This window comes from Marmota marmota, unplaced genomic scaffold (assembly GCF_001458135.2).
Source record: "Marmota marmota marmota unplaced genomic scaffold, marMar, whole genome shotgun sequence".
In the NCBI taxonomy this organism is placed as follows: domain Eukaryota; kingdom Metazoa; phylum Chordata; class Mammalia; order Rodentia; family Sciuridae; genus Marmota; species Marmota marmota.
Genome location: NW_026000103.1, coordinates 2,062,095 through 2,081,530, shown reverse-complemented (window position 1 = coordinate 2,081,530; position 19,436 = coordinate 2,062,095). Strand labels below are relative to the sequence as shown.

Genomic DNA, 19,436 nt, shown 5'->3' with positions numbered 1-19,436 from the left:
GAAAGAAAAAAAAAAAAAAGGTCAAATACAAACAAGCAGCCATCAGACTTAGAAGCTAAAAGACATGGATTAAGGCCTCCAAGACAAGGGAGCGGATTATGTCCAATCGAATGTGAGGGTAAAAGCAAACACATTTTCAGACAGGCATGTCTTGAAATATGTACTGCCCTCACATCCCATGACCCCACCTTGGTACTGGGGTTTGAATTTAGGAGTGCTCTACCATTTATCTACATCCTCAGCTCTTTTTGAGACAGGGTCTTGCTAAGTTGAAGAGGCTGGTCTCAAAACTTGCAATCCTCCTGCTTCAGCCTTCTAAGTGGCTGTGCTCAGCCTGCTCTCATACTTTTTATCAGGAAACTATTGGAAAACATGTTCCACCAAATAAGTTAATGAGCCAAAAGTGAGAAAGGCATGGGATCAGGGAAAAAAGGGCACCCAACTTAAAAAAGAAACCCCAGAATGACAGAGAACATTCAGAGTACCTATGCAGTAGATTCAAAAGTTCTGAAGAATTGTCACCCAGGAGGTGAAACTGAATTCGAATGTATTGAAAGATTTTTCATACACTATTTTTTCATTAACTGCAGGCTTTATTTACATTTAAAAAATCAAGGACAATTTCCAACTTTTTTTCCCTGCACATATTAACTGAGTGACCTACATATAGTAGGCACCAAAAATATTTTTTGAATGACTGGAAGAATGGGATACCTACACTTGTATAGCATACAATCTGAAAAGGGTGTTATGGTAGGTATGAAGTATCCTAACTTAAAGAGGCTCAATATTCTGATGGTACTGATTCATTCTCTGAATAATACCGAATGGCACTAATTCATTTATCTACATGAAGACCAAAAGTAGAACTTCATTTTTAGGAAGGCAATGTGGCCTATTGTTAGGCAACCAAACTCTGCAGCTGGACTATATGAATCCAAATTCCCTTTCATTTAAAATCTGTGTGATTTGGAGTTATTGGACTTCTCTAAGCTTTGACTTTCTAACTAAGAGTTACTTATTCACACGGTTATTGTGACCAGGTTATTGTGAGGTTGGTGTTCCACACGACAGTCCCCTCGAGCTTTGGAATTCTGATTACAAAGTCTGAGATTACAGGAAAATCAAATGTGAGAAAGAAACTTGCCTGGAAGTGGGAAAAAACACTTAACTAGGAGTCAGGATGTCTCCCAGTAGATATGTACTACCATCTAGCAGTGTAGCACTGGGAAATCGTTTAATTTCTCGAAATCTCCTTCTCAACTTCACAGTTCCCATTCGCCCTGCCCAGGTGATCTGAGAAGTTAGGGCTTCACTCCACTTCAGCTGTCCGCTGCCAATGCCCACAGTACCTCTCGCTTTAAGGCAAGGTGACTGTGAGTGGAGGAGTTTGAGCCACCAGGGGGGCAGCATTCTTTCCACCGATCACAAACGTACTTCTTGCAAGCCTAAACCCAGCTTAAATAGAACAAAACAGTAGCCTTGGTTTTTTCCCTTCCATTTTATATCTCCCGTCGCCCATGCTTGGTTTCATTTTACTGATGAGTTCCACCGGAGATTCCGCAAAGCGTAGGGTTCGCGCGATACCGACGCCGGAAGTGGGTGGTGGCAGGAGCGCGGAACGCTCGCGATATCTCCGCGGGAAGTGGGTGGTGGCAGGGACGCAACGTCTCCTCTCTCTGGAAGACGAGCAATTCTCTCTAGCGATTGCCGCGGTCCGCCCCAGGCGCTCTCCTCTAAGGAAGAGATACCCTACTGCAGCCTTTCCAGCCCCGAGCTCGCGCTCTCGGCTTCTCCGACTGCACATCTATACATCGGTGCGAGCGGTAGCGCAGCCTGCGGAGCTCCCTCCCCAACCCTTCCTCGGTGCTGCAGTTAGGCCGCGCTCTCAGGCCCAGTCCGCGGCGGCTCCGGCGGGTGATGCCAAATACAGCCATGAAGAAAAAGGTGCTGTTGATGGGGAAAAGCGGGTCGGGGAAGACCAGCATGAGGTCCATTATCTTTGCAAATTATATCGCTCGCGATACCAGGCGCCTGGGTGCCACCATTGATGTGGAGCACTCTCACGTCCGATTCCTGGGGAATCTGGTGCTGAACCTGTGGGACTGTGGCGGTCAGGACACCTTTATGGAAAATTACTTCACCAGCCAGCGAGATAACATCTTTCGTAATGTCGAGGTTTTGATTTACGTGTTTGATGTAGAGAGCCGCGAACTGGAAAAGGACATGCATTATTATCAGTCATGTCTGGAGGCCATCCTCCAGAACTCACCTGATGCCAAAATCTTCTGCCTGGTGCACAAAATGGATCTAGTTCAGGAGGATCAGCGTGACCTGATTTTTAAAGAGCGAGAGGAAGACCTGAGGCGTTTATCTCGCCCACTGGAGTGCGCTTGTTTTCGAACATCCATCTGGGATGAAACGCTCTACAAAGCCTGGTCCAGTATCGTCTATCAGCTTATTCCCAACGTTCAGCAGCTGGAAATGAACCTAAGGAATTTTGCCCAAATTATTGAGGCTGATGAAGTTCTGCTGTTCGAGAGAGCTACGTTCTTGGTGATTTCCCATTACCAGTGCAAAGAGCAGCGTGACGTCCACCGGTTTGAGAAGATCAGCAACATCATTAAGCAGTTCAAGCTAAGCTGCAGTAAATTGGCCGCGTCTTTCCAGAGCATGGAAGTTAGGAATTCTAACTTCGCTGCTTTCATCGACATCTTCACATCAAATACATATGTGATGGTGGTTATGTCGGATCCATCCATCCCCTCTGCAGCTACTCTGATCAACATTCGCAATGCCAGGAAACACTTTGAGAAGCTAGAGAGAGTGGATGGCCCCAAGCACAGTCTCCTCATGCGTTGAATATTGCCAAATGCTCTTTATGAAAATGCTGAATTACTTTTTTTTTTGCATCCTTTGTTGTTAATATTCATAATGTCGTGTGCTTAAAAGTGGGCTTTGAAATGTGTGCTGCTTACTACTACATCTCTTCCCTGTTCCCTAGTCTTTAAACATTGGACACTATTTACTCAGCTATCCAGTAGAGCTTCAAGATGGCCTTTATGAAAAGTTGGTACAGTGTAACACTAAAGTAGGTGGTTTGTGTATGTTCTGATACCTGGTTATAATAGATAAGCCCATCAAAGCCTTTACCAATATCCTCCTGTATTATCAGATTGCAAAGATGGAATGTTCCTATTTTATCAGCAAGGTATTAAAATGCATTTATAAATTCTTCTTGGCTTCAATCATGAATAAACATTAACTTAGCAATTTAAAACATGGTCTTATTTGAAATAATTTGAAAGTGTGTAGAAACTAAAGATTCTGATTGCCCTCAAGTATTGCTTAACTGGAAAACTTAATTTTGTGAGATTAACCCCTATTGTTTACTGAATATGGACTCTGGAGCTAAAACACTTGAATTAGAATTCAGGGCCTTTCACATACTAACTCTAAGAACTTAAGAGAGAGCCATAATTTCACTGTGCTTGTTTCTTCATTTATGAAATGTAGACAATACCACTTTTATAGGAAAGGATTGAATTAACACAAAACATTCAGAATGATGCCTAACATACTCAGTACTATTGTGTTAGCTACCATTACTATCTACTAGGCTAATTCCTCCCAAAATACTCTGAAATCTAGCTGAATATTTGAGCCTAAATGCCAGGTATTAATATTTGATGGGCATTTATCTTAACCTCACAGTCTATGAGGTATTACTGTTATCCAATTTCTAGATAAATTCAAATGTGAATAGTTTTGATCAGCCAGTAAAACTATTCCTTGAAAGAAGTCACTTAAGCATGTAAATTCAGAATTATATGAAGTAATAATCACCTTAAAGCAAGGATGTTTAACTTCTGTCCTAATGGTGGAGTATAATGGTTGGGTGGGGGGCTGGGAGACCTTGATTAAGATCATAACAGCTTTCTCATCTACTAAAATTGAGATGATATTCAAACATTCTTAGATTGCCTGCTTTCAAGCAAAAATAGAAGTTACTAATTTGAATAAGCAATATGTTCTACTGAAATCGAAAACAGACCTAAAATGTCCCACTACAGTTTAGTAATGGCTGTTTTGTAGATTATTTTATATGAAATCTTAAGTATTTTAGAGCCAAAAGACCACTGATAACTCCAAGCTGCCTTGTTTTACATGAGGCAATAGCTTCATAAAGAATAAATAAGTGACAGGGCTTTAGAATTTTCAAGACTTTATAAAGTTAATTAACATGTATTAAACCCTGTAGTACCAGATGTGATGACAGGGTTCTTACCCATGAAGAGTAAAAAGTGAAGATCTAGGATATAAAAATCACCTAATTACAGCCATTGGCAATAACAAAGATCTCATGAGAAAACTTAAAATCATTTTAAAATACTGCTGGGATTATAGCCATGTGCCCAGCAGCTCAGGAGGCTGAGGCAGGAGGGTCAAAAATTCAGAGCCAGCCTCAGCAACTTAGACCCTAGCTCATAATTTTAAAAAAATTAAAAGAGTTGGGAATGTGGCTCAGTGGTTAAGCACTCCTGGGTTCAATCCCTGGTACCAAAAAAAAAAAACTTTATGTAGTAAGTCTAGTCATTAAAATGACAGTAACAAAATATTCTTTTAACCTGAATCACTCTATGTTGCTGATCAAGTTGTTAATGTTACTTTTGTACATAATCATTTTACAGTTTGCAAGGCATGGTTCTTTTTGATATTATACAGGAAATTCCAGACAGATAGTATAATATTTAATATTTATTAAAAGATAACAGTGTATTGAACATATTTACAAGTAGTCTCACACAGGACTCACAGTCTTAACTTAGGATATGGATTTGCCAGTTTAAATAAGGAAAAAGGTTATCTTTAGAGCAACTATGTAGCTGAATTTTGTGCAAAAAAGAATTCAACTTTAGCAAATACTTTTACGTAGAAGAAAATGTCCATAAACATTTTTTATTTTAGTACATTCAGAGTAAGGAAAAAACAGGATTTTCTTTCATATAAGTCTCAAGAATTCCCACTTTTTCTTTAGAAAAAAACTGACTTCATATTTTATGGATAAGAAAAAAGTTTGAAAATAACTTTTTGTTTTCAGCTAAATTCTTCTTCAATTATTCTTTATTCTGCTTGATAACTTTTTCATGTTCAGCAACTTTACATGTCCGTCCTCTTTAAACATTTAAAGTAGTTAGGGGCTAATGGTGTAGGTTCAGTGGTACAGTGCATGGTTAGCATGTGCAAGGACCTGGGTTTGAACCCCAGGTCCACACACACAAACAATAATAATTAGGACATATTACATTATCTAAAGATTAAACTTGATGTAGAAATCAATTTACATACCTTTATGTCTTGCAGAGAGTGAACAGGTACATTCTATGTAAGCTAATAATAAGAAAAAATACAGCTAAAGCCATAAGCCCTCTTCAACATTACTTTTATTCCTTTGAGTAAGAGGCAAACAATTTTAATACTTACAATTGCTAATGACAAAACATGGTCCTTGGGGTATTATGTATGCTTGTGGATGCATACACACACACACATCTACGTATAGGTATGTATGTGTATAGATATAATTGCTATAATGAGCACATACAACCACAAAAAAGGTAATATACAATTAAATGAAATACTAAACAAATAACAAGATAAACCATAGATTTCAGAGAAGGGGGATAAGGCATGTAGGTATGGAAAGGACAAATTAAGCCTTCAAGGTGGAAATAAGATTTGTTCTGAACCTTAAGAGAGCTATAGCAATAATAGGCTACAACACAGCTATAGAAGGGGAAGGTAAGATACTCCAACTGCAGAATAATTGTGAATCAAAATTGCTAAAGACCAATGCTCACCCATCTCAGTAAAAAAAATGGGAGATTACAGTGGAATGGGGACTAGAGGAAATTTATGTAAGAAATCTTATATGCCCTTAAATTTGAATTCATCTAGAATTAGCAATGCACTATTAATGGGCTCTTAAGCAAGGAAATGATGTGACCAAAGCAGTTCCTCATGATCAAAAGGAGAAAATGGATAGTAAAGAAGCTGAAGGCAAAAAGCTACAAGCAAGTACAATGATTTTAAAGAAATGAAAGATTTGAGCTTTTGTTATGTTGTTTGCACAGCAAGGACAAGGAGGTCAAACACTTTCAGCTTATCACAGGTAAAACTCAATATGATTTTAAGTCCACAACATCCAGAAACATTTCATCTTTTGATTCTCAGTAATTAAGGATCTCCTGCACTTTATTGGTGAACTCCAGCTTTCCGATCAGTTAGCTATCTTTACAGCAGTATATATACACTAGTGTGCCTGCTTCTTAAAGGTACTTCAGAGCTAAATATGACAATTTCTTAGCAGAGGTTCTCAAGTTTTTTACTGAACCTGTGCATTACCAGAGGAGCATATTTAAATTGCAGTTTCTAATTCCTGTTTTAGACCTGAATTACTTAAAATGTATCTGATTCCCAACACAGCTGGTCCTCAAATCCCATCTCAGACAAGTCATTTAAGCTTCCTGGCTTCAGCATAATTATCTGTAAAATAGGCATAATTGCTATCTTACACAGTTATAAAAATGAAATAACATATTAAGTGTCTAGCAATGGCCCTGGCACTTGGCAGATGCTAATATAATAGTCCTAACTTCTCCCTAATTTAGGATGCTAATTTAGGAAGTGCAGATACATGATTTTCTCAAAGCAGACTACAGAATGGTCATGTCAGGTCCTTGTCATTTCCTTACTCAAAAAACCCATTAAGCCAGGAATGGTGATGCACACCTATAATCCCAGCAGCTCCGGAGGCTGAAGCAGGAGCCAGCCTCAGCAATTTAATGAGGAAGATGAAAATATTCAGTGGCTATTATATTAAACCACCCAGTGAAAGCACATCAAAACACATAACTTAGAGAGATCCTGTTTCAAAATAAAAGATAAAAACAGGCTGGGAATGTGGCTCAGTGGCCCCTAGATTCAATACCCCATACCAAAAAAAAAAAAAAAAAAAAAAAAAAAAAAAAAAAAAANATACAAAAAAAAAAAAAAAAAATCAACAGGTCACTGATAATTTTTTAACAAAGTTCAAATTTAAAGGCATAGATCTCCTACATAATTTCCTTTAGTCTTCCACTATGATCTCTCATTTTTAACTAGATCTGCAGAGTTCCTAGTTTGTTATATTAACTAATAAAGACAGCACCTTAGAGGAGCTTTCCTTTCTCTTATCCACTATAAAGAAAGTACTTTCATATATGCTTTTTCCTGTTTTTTTTTTTCTCACAAAAAGACTTATCTTCAAACTGAGATAAGACAAAGAAAAGAGCAGTCCAAGATAAACTATTAAATAGCCCATATACTTTCAGAACTCTTCCTTTCAACTTTTCTCCTATCAATTACTTGGGGGCTGGTGGACAAAATTTTGATGGTTATGTGTCAGAATTCTACAGAAAGTACTGAAGATGATTGCCTTTCCAGTATCTGTTCCATTCCTTCCGGTTCATGAGGTGAAGGCATGTATTCACTTGGAGGCCAGAGACAAGATCATTTCTAGGTGATGTGATCTGACAAAGTGAGGCAGAAGACTGAATGGAGTTACCAGTTACTTAAAGACAAGTTCTGTTTTCTCAGGTTATTTTGGAACTACTTTGCAGGCAGTAGGGGACTTTAATGATTTTTGAGCAATAAAGTAAAATAATCAATACTAATACAAAATAGTACCTCCCTTTCCTCCCCCCAGAAAAACCAACAATAAAACAAACTAATGAATTTTTAACTTATATTTTTGTTAAAATATAAACTAAGATTAAATTCTCAGTCTAAATTAGACTAAATATAGACTAAATATAAATACAACCCACTGAATGGATTTATAATCCACTTAAGTATCCCTTAAGTGTCCAGTCATTTTCTATTTTCTTCCATCTTTTTCCTTTTTTCTAAATATATTCTGCCCATTCTTCACTTATCATATGTAATTGATTCCATCAAACATCATTTCTCAGGATCAACCTACTTGAATAATCATGAAGCCTGCTTAGAGCTTTTGAAATCTTAAAACTTATCATCTTCACTACACATCCCAAGGCACTATTTTTATCACTTTTGGGGGGAGGGGGGTAGTACCAGAATGTTTCATAAAGAATCAAAAAAGTGGCTTATTTCCATAAAAAGGAAGATGAATATATTCAGTGGCTTTTATATTAAACCACCCAGTGAAAACACATCAAAAACTACTCATCCTTATGTTAATTAACAAAATTATAACAATAAATTCAATTACTACTTTTATCATTCACTTAATGCATACAGGATTCAAGCAATCAAAATGGCTTTCCATATTTGACATCTGCTTTCCAAACACTTCACATTTCAATCTTACATCCCTACAAAGAAATCCAAACGTACTTTCCTTACCTAAAAACACTATAAAAGACTAAAAGGCATTTAGAATTTTTTTAGACCTTGAAAAAGAGTGTTACATTTCCAACCTGTATTTATGTATTTAAGTTATAAGTTATTTTGTGACACAGCTTCAATTAAGTACATCATTGTTCAATTATCTGAATACTGCTTCATCTTGTCAAGTCAAATTCCTTCACATCAAGGCTCTTATTCAAGATTTCTTCTTCTGCAAAATTGATTTTTAAAAAAGAAAAGGGATAAACAAACATTATAAAGAAAAAGAAATTGGAAAGATTTCAAGTAGTAGCAAATTTGGGGTTTGTTGTTGTTGTTGTTCTTTTTCTTTTTCAATATTGGGGACTGAACTCAGGGGCACTTAACTACTGAGCCACATCCTCAACCCTTTTTGTTTTGAGACAGCATCCTGGAAGTTGCTTAGGGCCTCAGTAAGTTGCTGAGACTGACTTTGAACTTGCAATTCTCCTGCCTCAGTCTCCAGAACCTCTGGGATTATAGGCATGCACCACTGTGCTTGGATCACAAATTCCTTAATTTAACAAAGGTTCATATTTATGAAAATACTCAAACTATGATAAAATTATCTTTTTTTTTTTCCATTAAAACACCTTACTTCCAGAAATCAATACATTTCTCCTAGGATACTTTTCAAAATACTAGTGTTTAAATATCAGGAGCAAATCAGAGTGATGTGTAAATGAATCTTTATCATCAGATTCCAATCTGTCCCAACAGGGTATAAGAGCAATATTTAACAATCACAAATGAAGAGAATTATGATTAATCCAACATTATCTTCGACCAAGCTTCAATAATGATTAATGCTAACCATTATGGGTTGAATTATGTCCCCCAAAAGGTATGTGAAATTCAAACCCAACTAACTTCAGAATGTGACATTTGCAAAAAAAAAAAAAAAACAGTCTTTAGAGATAAAATTAGCTAAGGTGAGTTCATACTGGAGTAGGGTGGGCCCTAAATTAACTGAAATGACAATGTCAATATAAGATGAGACAGACATGGGCCAGCTTCAACAATTTAGCAAGGCCCTAAGCAACTCAAGTGAGACCCTGTCTCTAAATAAAATACAAAACAGGTGTTTTTTTGTATTGAGTGCCCCTAAGTTAAATCCCCAGTGCAAAAAAAAAAAAAAAAAGTAAAAAGACCAGGATTCCAGGGTGGNAAAAAAAAAAAAAAAAAGAGAGAGAGAGAGACAGACAGACAGACACATAAGGGAATAAAGCTATGAAAAGATAGAGACAGTGACAGTGGCACAGGCCTATAATCCCAACAACTTGGGAGGGTGAGGCAAGAGGACTACAAATTCAAGGCCAGCCTTAGCAATTTAACAAACTCTAATACGCAACTTAGATTGGGTCTCAAAATAAAAAATAAACTGCATGTAGTGATACACACCTGTAATCCCAGAGGCTTAGGGAAGCTGAGGCAGGAGGATTACAAATTCAAAGCCAGCCTCAGCAATTCAGCAAGACCCTAAGCAACTCAGCGAGATCCCCTTCTCTAAAGTAAATATTTTGAAAAGGAGGCTAGGGATGTGACTCAGTGGTTAAGCGCCCTTGGATGGAATCTCCATTTAAAAAAAGTGTTTCTAGACATTTTTAAATCCACTTTCCAGCTGGGTGCGGTGACATGTGCCTATAATCCCTGCAGCTCAGGAGGCTAAGGCAGAAGGATCACAAGTTCAAAGCCAGTCTCAGCAAATTAGTGAGGCCCTAAGAAACTTAGGAAGACCCTGTCTCAAAAAATAAAAAGGGCTAAAAAATAAAAATAAAAAGGGGCTGGTATGTAGCTCAGTTCAATTCCAGATACAAAAATAAATAAATAAAATAAAACCATTTACAATTAGACAAGAAGATTTCAAAGAGATTTACTTTCAATAGTTTATATTACAAAAACAGTTAAGTTTCGGGAGTTGTGAATTTTTTTTCTACCTCTGACCCTAACCAGTTGTAAACTACATATGCATAAATAGATTCTGAAAGTACCTGTAAAGTAAGGGTTCACTCCTTCAACCCCCAATTAAAGAAAACAGAACATATTTTATCACATTAACAACCAAGATTATGGAGCTGGGGTTGTGGCTCAGTGGTAGAACACTAGCCTAGCACGTTCGAGGCCCTGGTTGGATCCTCAGTACCACATAAAAATAAATAAAATAAAGGTACTGTGTCCAACTACAACTTAAAAAAAAAAAAAAAACAAGATTATGCAGCATTCACTATGTATGATTTTTATAAAAAGTTGAGAGAAAACTTCAATAGGTGATGCAAAGATCTAGTTAAATCTTACCTTTTAAATTAGGTAGAAGTTCTCCAAGACCACATGGTACTGTGCTCTTCAATTTTTGCTCCACAGGAGAAAACTTAATTAGTGGTGATAGAGACTGTTTTCTTTCACCAAGGGACGTGCGTAAAGATGGTTTTGTATAATCAATGAGCAAATCATCAGTGTCCAAAAAGTTAAGCATATCATCTGCTTGCATATTTTTAGGTGAAGGGCTTGATTCTGGTTTGTGTGTTTCAAGTGCTTCAGAATTAAAGAGGTAAGATTCTTCCCTTTTCTTGGAAAGAGATTTCTTTAGAGCCTCATAACTACTAATAGCCTGTAAATTGAAGTCTGATTCTGAAGTAGTCTGTCTTTCTCCCACATAATCTGGAAAAATGCCTCTGTACACAGGACTATTTGATTCCAGTTTAAAATTGGCCTCTGAACTACTAGAACTATTAAGACTTAGGTGACCAACCTCTTCTGGAAGAGTTTCATGTAATATGCCAAAATCTGTATCCTTAAGACTCTTGGAACTAATCTGAAAAGAGTTCCATAACATAGTCTTATGTATGGAAGGTTCATTATAAGAAGCTTGTGAGCAGTCCAATATTTTAATATACTTCTCTTCACTTTTACCTATCACATCTATTCTATTTCCCACAGTAGGGGAAAATCTCTCTATTTGGCTGATTGTTGAAAGCCTGGTTGGTAAAGGTGTACGTTCTAAATCTTGCTTACAAATTATTTTCTTATTTAACAAATCTGACTGATCTTCTACTGGGGATTCAGTTTTATGACTGGTCACATATTTCTCAGGCATACCCTTAATGCAACCTGAAACAACTTTCTCTTCAGCCAAATGAGATTGATCAAAATCTGAGAAAAAACTGGCCATGCTGAATTCTTCTTGATTATGCAACACAGGTAGGGATCCCGACAATACTTCTCTATGTTCAGTATCCACTTGAATCGGTTCTGTACTTCTACTGTCTTCCACTTCAATTGCTTTTCTCCATGAGCTCCTAATTTCAGTTACTAATTAAAAGGGGGGAAAATACAATTTACTAATATTCTCAACACAAAGCCAGCAATTAAACACTTTATTTCTAATGCTGAAAATAAAGATACTGATTCAGTGTATGTTCCATAAATATACTGGTTGGATGCTAAAGTTCCACAAAATACCAAACCCCAACAACATCAGATAACTCCATCTTCAGCTGATGAAACACAAGATGTGTAAGAAAAGATGTTCCTTAAATATGCATATAGTTTTTCACAATACATATGAGCTATATGCATTAAAAAGACAATTTCTCTTCCATCTAGGTCAGGGTGTAAACTTTTTCTATAAAGGGTCAAATAGTAACATTTTAAGTTTTGCAGCCATCTGATCAGTTCAAACTGTTCAACTCTGCAATTGAAAGTGGCTATAAACAATGTGTCAAGGGAGGGGGTAATAGGAAAAGTAAAGACAGTGGAATGAATCTGACATATCTTTCCCATGTACATATATGACTATACTACAGTGAATCTTTAAAAAAACAAAAAAAAATTGTCAACAACTGAGCAAGTTGTGCTCAATAATTTTTTTTTTTTTTAAACAGAACAAAGAGCAGGACCAGATTTGATTCACAGAATGTAGTTTGCTAACAACCAATCTAGGCTGTGGTTGAGTTGAACTTGAATTAAATCAGGCATGAAAGAGAAATTGTATTTAATTACTCAACCAAGATGATTTGTTTTGGTTACATAAGAAAACCAGTATCAGAACTTTGCCAGCTGGCTGTGAAGGCAACATGTCTGTAATTCCTCCAGCTACTCAGAAGGCTAAGGCTGGGGGATCCCAAGTTTGAGGCCAGCTTAGGTAGTACAGCAAGACTCTTATCTCAACAATAAATAAATAAATTAATGAAGAACTCTGCCTACGAATTATAGGGGAAAAAAGATCTGGTACTATTTGGGGAGAAGTAAAAATCTGTGCAGTTTTTGGCTAATATGCATGGTTGCTGACTGGGAAAATACAGCCTCTATACTTTCTAAATGTGGTCAGATCTGAATGCAGGAGACTTTTTAGAAAGTGGTTAAGTAAAATACTCTCCAGAAAAAAATCCAGGTAACACAACAAAAACAAAATTGTGGTATTATCACGGCAAATTATACCTCTGGAAAGTACATTAAAATCACAAAATAATACTGATGAAAGACTGAATATTTCACTAAAATTCCCTTACATCAAAACAAATAAAGAGCCATTGTCAACTAAGTTGAAAGATACAGAACAGAATTTTAAAATATGTTTCCAAAAGACAATAGGTCTAAGAGTGATAATATATAAGAAAGAGGAAATGAGATAGAAAGCATTATTAACTTACTTAAGTTTTCTGGAGTTCGGGGAATTTGTTTCCTTGTTAAGAAGGGGTTAGAAACTAGAGAGTCGATTAGTTCCTCTAATTTTACTTCTTTTCCTTCAGAGAGCTGTGGTGAATCAGATAAAACTGCTTGGGCAACCTAAAACAGAAAGAGAAAACTTAAAAAACAGCCAACCCCACTAGTCAAATGCAACAAAAACTTCTTAAGAATAGTAAAAGTGCAATGCTACTCCGCTGAGAAGCTGAAGCAGAAGTTCCAGGCCATCCTGGACAATTTAATGAGACCCTGTCTCAAAATAAAAAATAAAAAGGGTTGGGGTTGTCTAACAGTGGTAAAGTGCCACTGGGTTCAATCCCCAGTACTGAAAAATAAATAAACAAAAAATAAAAAAGAATAAGCACTTCACAGTCAGCAGATCCCCCCAAAGCAGATGGCAAAAAAAAAAAAAAAACATGAGCCAGGTACCGTGGCACACACCTGTAATTCCAGCTACTCAAAAGAGTCTGAGACTAAAGGATTGCAATTCAAGCCTACCAGCAGCTCAGGGAGACTGTCTCAAAATAAAAATTAAATTAAATTAAAAGGGCTGGAGAAGGATGGGGCTGTAGCTCAGTGGCAGAGCGCTTGCCTCACACGTGTGAGGTACTGGGTTGGATCTTCAGCACCAAATAAAAATAAACAAATATAATAAAGGCCTGCTGTCCATCTACAACTACGAAAAAAAAAAATTTTTTTTTAAATGGCAGGGGACTGAGGAGTTAGCTCAGTGTAGAGGGCCCCTAGTACCACACACAAAAAAACAACAATGAAACTCCAAGGTACTATATATACATCATCTGGAGTGAAATAAAACATAAAACAATATTTTCATTATCTTAAATGGATAACCCACTAGAAAACAGTGTAGAAAAACAGATTTATACTTGGGAAGATTTATTAGTGGTATGGACAGTGATCTAAGTTACTATCTGCCACATCTTTGGATTTGACTACTCTGTACCCACTCAAATGACTATTTTAAAGCAAACAGATTCTCCTTATAATCCATTTGCACAATAATATCTCTATTAACAAAAAGAATACATTCTGACAATATACTTCCTTGCCAAAAACCTCATTATCATATCCAAATTAGTGAGCAATAGGGATACATTCTAAAGTAAAGATAAGAAAGTGTATGAAACAGCACTCTATTAACCAAGTATCAACAAAAATAAAAAACAAAAAACATATGCTTAACTAAATCCAAATAATTCTAAGGTATGTTATGGAAAACATGTATTAAAAATAATATTAGTGAATGATCGACAAGTAATTTGTGTAAGCTGAGTTCTGTAGTACTGAGCAATAGAGGTATAATGTGTTCAATTACTAGTGAAAAGGAGAATAGCATTAAGGGGCAGGATTAGTTAGAAAAACTGAGTTCATGAACAGCAATGTATGTAATCATTTTCAAAATATTTAGGAAACAAACCAAAAAAACCTCTAAATATTCCTTTTTTTAATATTCAAAAAAAAGCAACATTAAAAAATATTTAAATAACAACTATGTAATGGTTAATCCCTAAAATATGAAAGAAGTATTTTTATATTTTGGGTTTTTTGTTTGATTTGGTTTGGTTTGGTACTGGGGATTGAACCCAGGGTCACTCAACCACTGAGATACATTCCAACCCCATTTTATTTTTTGAGACAGGGCATTGCTAAGTTGCTTAGGGCCTCACTAAGTTGCTGCGGTGGCATTGAACTTGGGATCCTCCTGCCTCAGCCTCCCAAGTCACTGTAATTACAGATATGTATCATCACCCTAGGATTTTTATACTTTTGGATGATATTTGTATAATGGAGATGGAGTTCTAAAACATGGATGAAATCTTAGTACATTTATAAGCAATCTATTTCTACTTTTAGGATGGTATCAATTTTGCATTAACCAAGATTTTTATTATCTGTGATCTCCCTTCCCCCAACCAACCTCAGTTAACTGCAAATTAACTGTACTTCACTACTGATCCCAACATCATTGAGTGGAAAAAAGGTATTTAAGTATACTTATCAACAGTCTTTTTCTAACCTCTTCCACCAGATGATCTTGCTCTTTTTGGAAAGGATCACTTTTGGGGGGAGCCAGAGACCCTTCAAATGCTCTAGTCTCTGTATTCTTTGCAACATCTGATACTGAAGAATCTTCCACTTTAAATTCTGGTGTTTTCTTAGATAGTGTTTCATTTTTTTCTTTGGGAGTTCTCATCTTCATATCATAAATAAAAAAGACATGTAATATTAAAACCTTAATCATGGCTGATCTTGAAGCTTTTTCTTTTTAATTTTTTTAATTTGTTCTTTTAAAAGATATATTGAAGCTTTTTTCATTAAACATTCATGTGTAAAATCATGAACCCAAAAAATGTTAATAACGTCATAAAATTATATGTTCACTAGCAGAGTTAAATAATTCCAATAGTTCCACTTGGCAAAAAAACATATAAACAGAAATGGCATAAAATATACAAACACTGAGAAATTAGAAAACAGAAATTAAATTTAATAAAACTATTATAGCAACAAAAATAATATCATTTAGTACAGTCAGAATCAATTGTTTCAGAATATACCTTTTCAAGTAGTGTAACATTGTTTCTATCTGATGATGAAGCTGGCTGTAACAGGAAAGAGGCAGAACTAAAAGGAAAAAACAATAGCAAATTCAAGTTACAAGTACAAAAAAATTCCATTCACTTGATGTATCTTAATATTTTTTAAAAACTGTCTGCCCCGTATCTGTCCGTTACGATTTCACTCAATTCGTCCCGGTCATCAAAAGGCAGTTTATTCTAGGGAGGTATGGTGACAAGTAGAGCAGTATTTCAGCCCAATTTGTGTATCAGCCTCCCAATTCACATTTTACTTACTTGCTATATATGTTTTAAGTCAATAGCATTTTTAAATATTTTTTAGATGGACACATATCTTTATTTTATTTACTTTTTATTTATTTTCTATATGGTGCTGAGGATCGAACCCAGTACCTCACAAGTGTGAGGCAAGCACTCTACTACTGAGCTATTATCCCAGCCCCAAGTCAATAGCATTTTTTAAAAGGGCTAAATAATCTGATGAACACTCAAAAACTTGAAAAAGGCTTAAAACAGATTCAATTTATTAGAACAGCAATATTACAAGGTTTACAGGGTCCAGATCACAGAATTTTATTGTAGCAAAGTATTTAAGATTCCTTTGATAATTCATGTCTTCAAAATCAATTTCTCATGCTAAATATTGCTTAATTGCAAATATGTTACATATCAAGTCATGAGTTTATTCAGTTTTCATTCACTGTAATCTGTATGTTTATTCTTTAAACTTTTAGATCCCCTGCCCATTTGAATGAATACTAAAAAAAAGTAACTTATTAAATTTTAAAACCTTAAAGGAAATGATAACTTTAAAGTAACCATTTGAGGGGGGATGGAGCCATGGCTCAGTGGTAGAGCGCTTGCCTGGCATGTGTGAGGCCCTGGGTTTGATATAAATATAAATTTAAAAAAAAAAAAACTAACCATTTGATCTTGACCTCAAAAGATCTTTTAAATTCAAAGGTCAAAAGCTTTTCTACCCTAGGTAATTTAAAAAACAGGATTACCAAAGAGACCACTGTCAACAGCAAGCATATAGTACTGAGCTTTTTCACAGCCATAAGTACAAAATTAAGGGCTTTTGCAAGTATATTAGCCAATATGTGTGTGTGTCTGTGTGCGCACGCTTTTGCAGTGCTGAAGATTAAACCCAGGGACACAATACCTGAATTACAACCTCAACCCAAGCATGTTTATTTTTTTATTTTGAAACAAAATCTCACTAAATTGCCAGGTTGGCCTCAAACTTGAGATCCTCTAACTTTAGCCTCCCTCATTGCTGGGATTACAGGTATGTAACACAATACCCAGATTAATTTTTCAAATGTTTTCAAATATGCACTCTTGGAATCTTCTTGTATCCTCCAAACACAATTCAAAGTCACTACAATTGCTGAAGGTTCAATTTAGCATTAACAAGATATGATGAAGCTGGCTGTAACAGGAAAGAGGCAGGTATCAAAGGTAAAGGGCTATTATATTTCCCTAAATTTCACATTAAAATCATCAAAAAGCTCTCTGAAACAGGGCCAATAATTTATTGACCAATGTCATTAAGGTGCCAGATTGATTGGGACAAGGGGACAAAGGTTTACATTCTTCCCAAAAGCTATTCCCAGGTAGCATAGTTTAGTGTGAGATAGTGCAATACATACACATTAATTGTTTGATGGATTGACCAAATCAATGAGTAAATGTCATTTGAGGATAGGGTTCTTCGGGTGACAACAATTGTTTCTATTTAAATCACTCTTGTGGAGCCTTGTAATAGAGAACAATAGAAATGCATTTTATACCCTCCTCTCTCACATTTCTGAATTGGCAACATGCTATTAGATCTGCTAACATTATAACCAAAGACACTGTTAAAGCAGCCCTAGCTCACTCCTAATTCACTATCTACTTCCATGCCAAGCAAGACCCATAAAATCAAAGCATTGTAACAGACCAAAAGAAAGGGTATTGATCCCATCATGGCATTTATGCCAAAGAAAGAGCAATTCCAAAAAAAAAAAAAAAAAAAAAAAAAGCAGCATTCTTTTTATAAGAATTTTTTTTCAAAGGGAGAAATAAATATAAATGTCTAAAAACAAACATAATGGTACAAAGCATTAAGTGGAAATTAGTTAACAATGCTCATTAAAATATAGAGACAAACACAAAACTGTTTACACTATACTAATATTATATAAACTTTGTATTTTAGAACATGACAGTATCCATTCTTTGTTAGAACTAAATTTATATGATTCCATATAAACTCTAGAAAAGAAATTCAAAGGAAAAAAAATGTGACAAGTGATTTCATAGAAATTTTAGGCAATTTTTTTCACTTTAATTTACTATTGTTGCTATATTATATCTAGATAGCTGAGAAATAATAGAAATTATTACAAGAAGAAAGGTGAGATTGAAATTCAATTCTAACACTAACAATGTTCAGCTGACATCTTAATATTATACTACCCTATCTTCAAAGTTAACTAAAGGAGAAAATGTAGACATTAAGGGTCAAGAACAGCATCATCATCACCACTAGAAACAACATGGAAACTTCCCCAAAACCATTGTAAAGAAAAATAGTGACCATAGTGACAGAGAAGGAATCACCAATCACTGAACTTCAGTTTTAAGTATGGTGCAGCCTCCATAAGCTCACTATGTCAAAACCAGCAATGACATTTATGGAGAAGACTGTTTTGATACGTGTAAATGATAACTGCATATGAAAGGACCAACAACACATTCTAAATCTATATTCTTTCCAGATTTTTAATTGAATAGTTATATCAACCATATTCACATATAAATTTCCCAATAATCTAAGATGATAGTATTACAAACTTAAAATTTTGAGTAAATGCTGAACTATTCAGAAAAGGGGATTTTCTTTTCATTCAATAAGCATAGTCTATCCATATTACACATGAACAAAGTACAGGGATTGAATCCAGGAGTGATTAACCTCTGAGCTAAACCTCCAGCCCTTTTTTAATATTTTATTTAAATACAGGATCTCACTGAATTGCTTAGTGCATCACTAAGTTGCTGAGCCTGGTTTTGAACTTGCCGTCCTCCTGTCTCAGCCTCCCAAGCCACTGGGATTTACAGGCATGAGTCACCACACGCAGCCTCACAAATACCTTTAAGAGTGAAAAATTCTAAGCAATATAATTTATTCTACATCCTAGAAACTCAACTCCTCACAGGTCTTCTGTTCTGCTAACAATACTAACTTTTCACATCCCATTAAGCATTTTACTCCTCACCATGAAAAGCCTTCCCTAGCAGAGTGTGGTGGCATATGCCTATAATGCCAGGGACTTGGGTAGCTGAGGTAGGAGAACTGCAAGTACAAAGCTAGCCTCAGCAACTAAGCGAGGCCCTGAGCAACTCAGCAAGACCCTGTCTCAAAATAAAAAGGGCTTAGGGATATAGCTCAGAAGCACAGTCTGAGTTCAATCACCAGAACCAATAACTGAAAAAAGGAAGAAAGAGAGAGAGAGAGAGAGAGAGGGAATCCTTTGCCTAAACACCCTTCAATATACCAAACCTATAATTTTTAAAAGTATCAAAGTAATTTAAAGATCTAGGAGATTAAAAGAGGAAAAATGTGAACATCAAAGAATACTTAATATGTCTCCTTTTTTCTATATTAAAAGACTACATTCGAGCTATCTTTTAAGGGTTGAATGTCTATCTCCTGTA

At 35.8% G+C, this 19,436-nt stretch overlaps 2 protein-coding genes and 1 non-coding gene across 4 annotated transcripts in view; 1 reads left to right on the top strand and 2 right to left on the bottom strand.

Annotated features, from left to right (window-relative positions):
- Positions 1-1,631: 1,631 nt before the first annotated feature.
- Positions 1,632-3,280, top strand: Rraga (Ras related GTP binding A). Its single transcript, XM_015502573.1, has one exon. It carries the CDS (start codon positions 1,921-1,923, stop codon positions 2,860-2,862), a length of 942 nt encoding a protein of 313 aa, XP_015358059.1. The 5' UTR covers positions 1,632-1,920; the 3' UTR covers positions 2,863-3,280.
- Positions 3,281-7,211: 3,931 nt separating this feature from the next.
- The window catches only part of Haus6 (HAUS augmin like complex subunit 6), a 37,668-nt gene continuing 25,443 nt past the window's right edge, over positions 7,212-19,436 (bottom strand). Inside the window, exons 13-17 of one of the 2 annotated variants that reach the window (XM_048783905.1) lie at positions 15,708-15,774; positions 15,167-15,343; positions 13,095-13,230; positions 10,741-11,754; positions 7,212-7,571 (exon numbers count right to left, since the gene is read on the bottom strand). In XM_048783905.1, coding sequence (XP_048639862.1) covers positions 7,558-7,571; positions 10,741-11,754; positions 13,095-13,230; positions 15,167-15,343; positions 15,708-15,774 — 1,408 coding nt within the window. In that variant the 3' untranslated portion in view covers positions 7,212-7,557. Of the gene's footprint in view, positions 8,639-10,740; positions 11,755-13,094; positions 13,231-15,166; positions 15,344-15,707; positions 15,775-19,436 lie in introns of both variants that reach the window. The other variant, XM_015502572.2, reaches the window with a different exon arrangement.
- Positions 15,857-15,987, bottom strand: LOC125610839. The gene has a single exon (XR_007340897.1). It is a non-coding gene; the product is annotated as a small Cajal body-specific RNA 8 (non-coding RNA).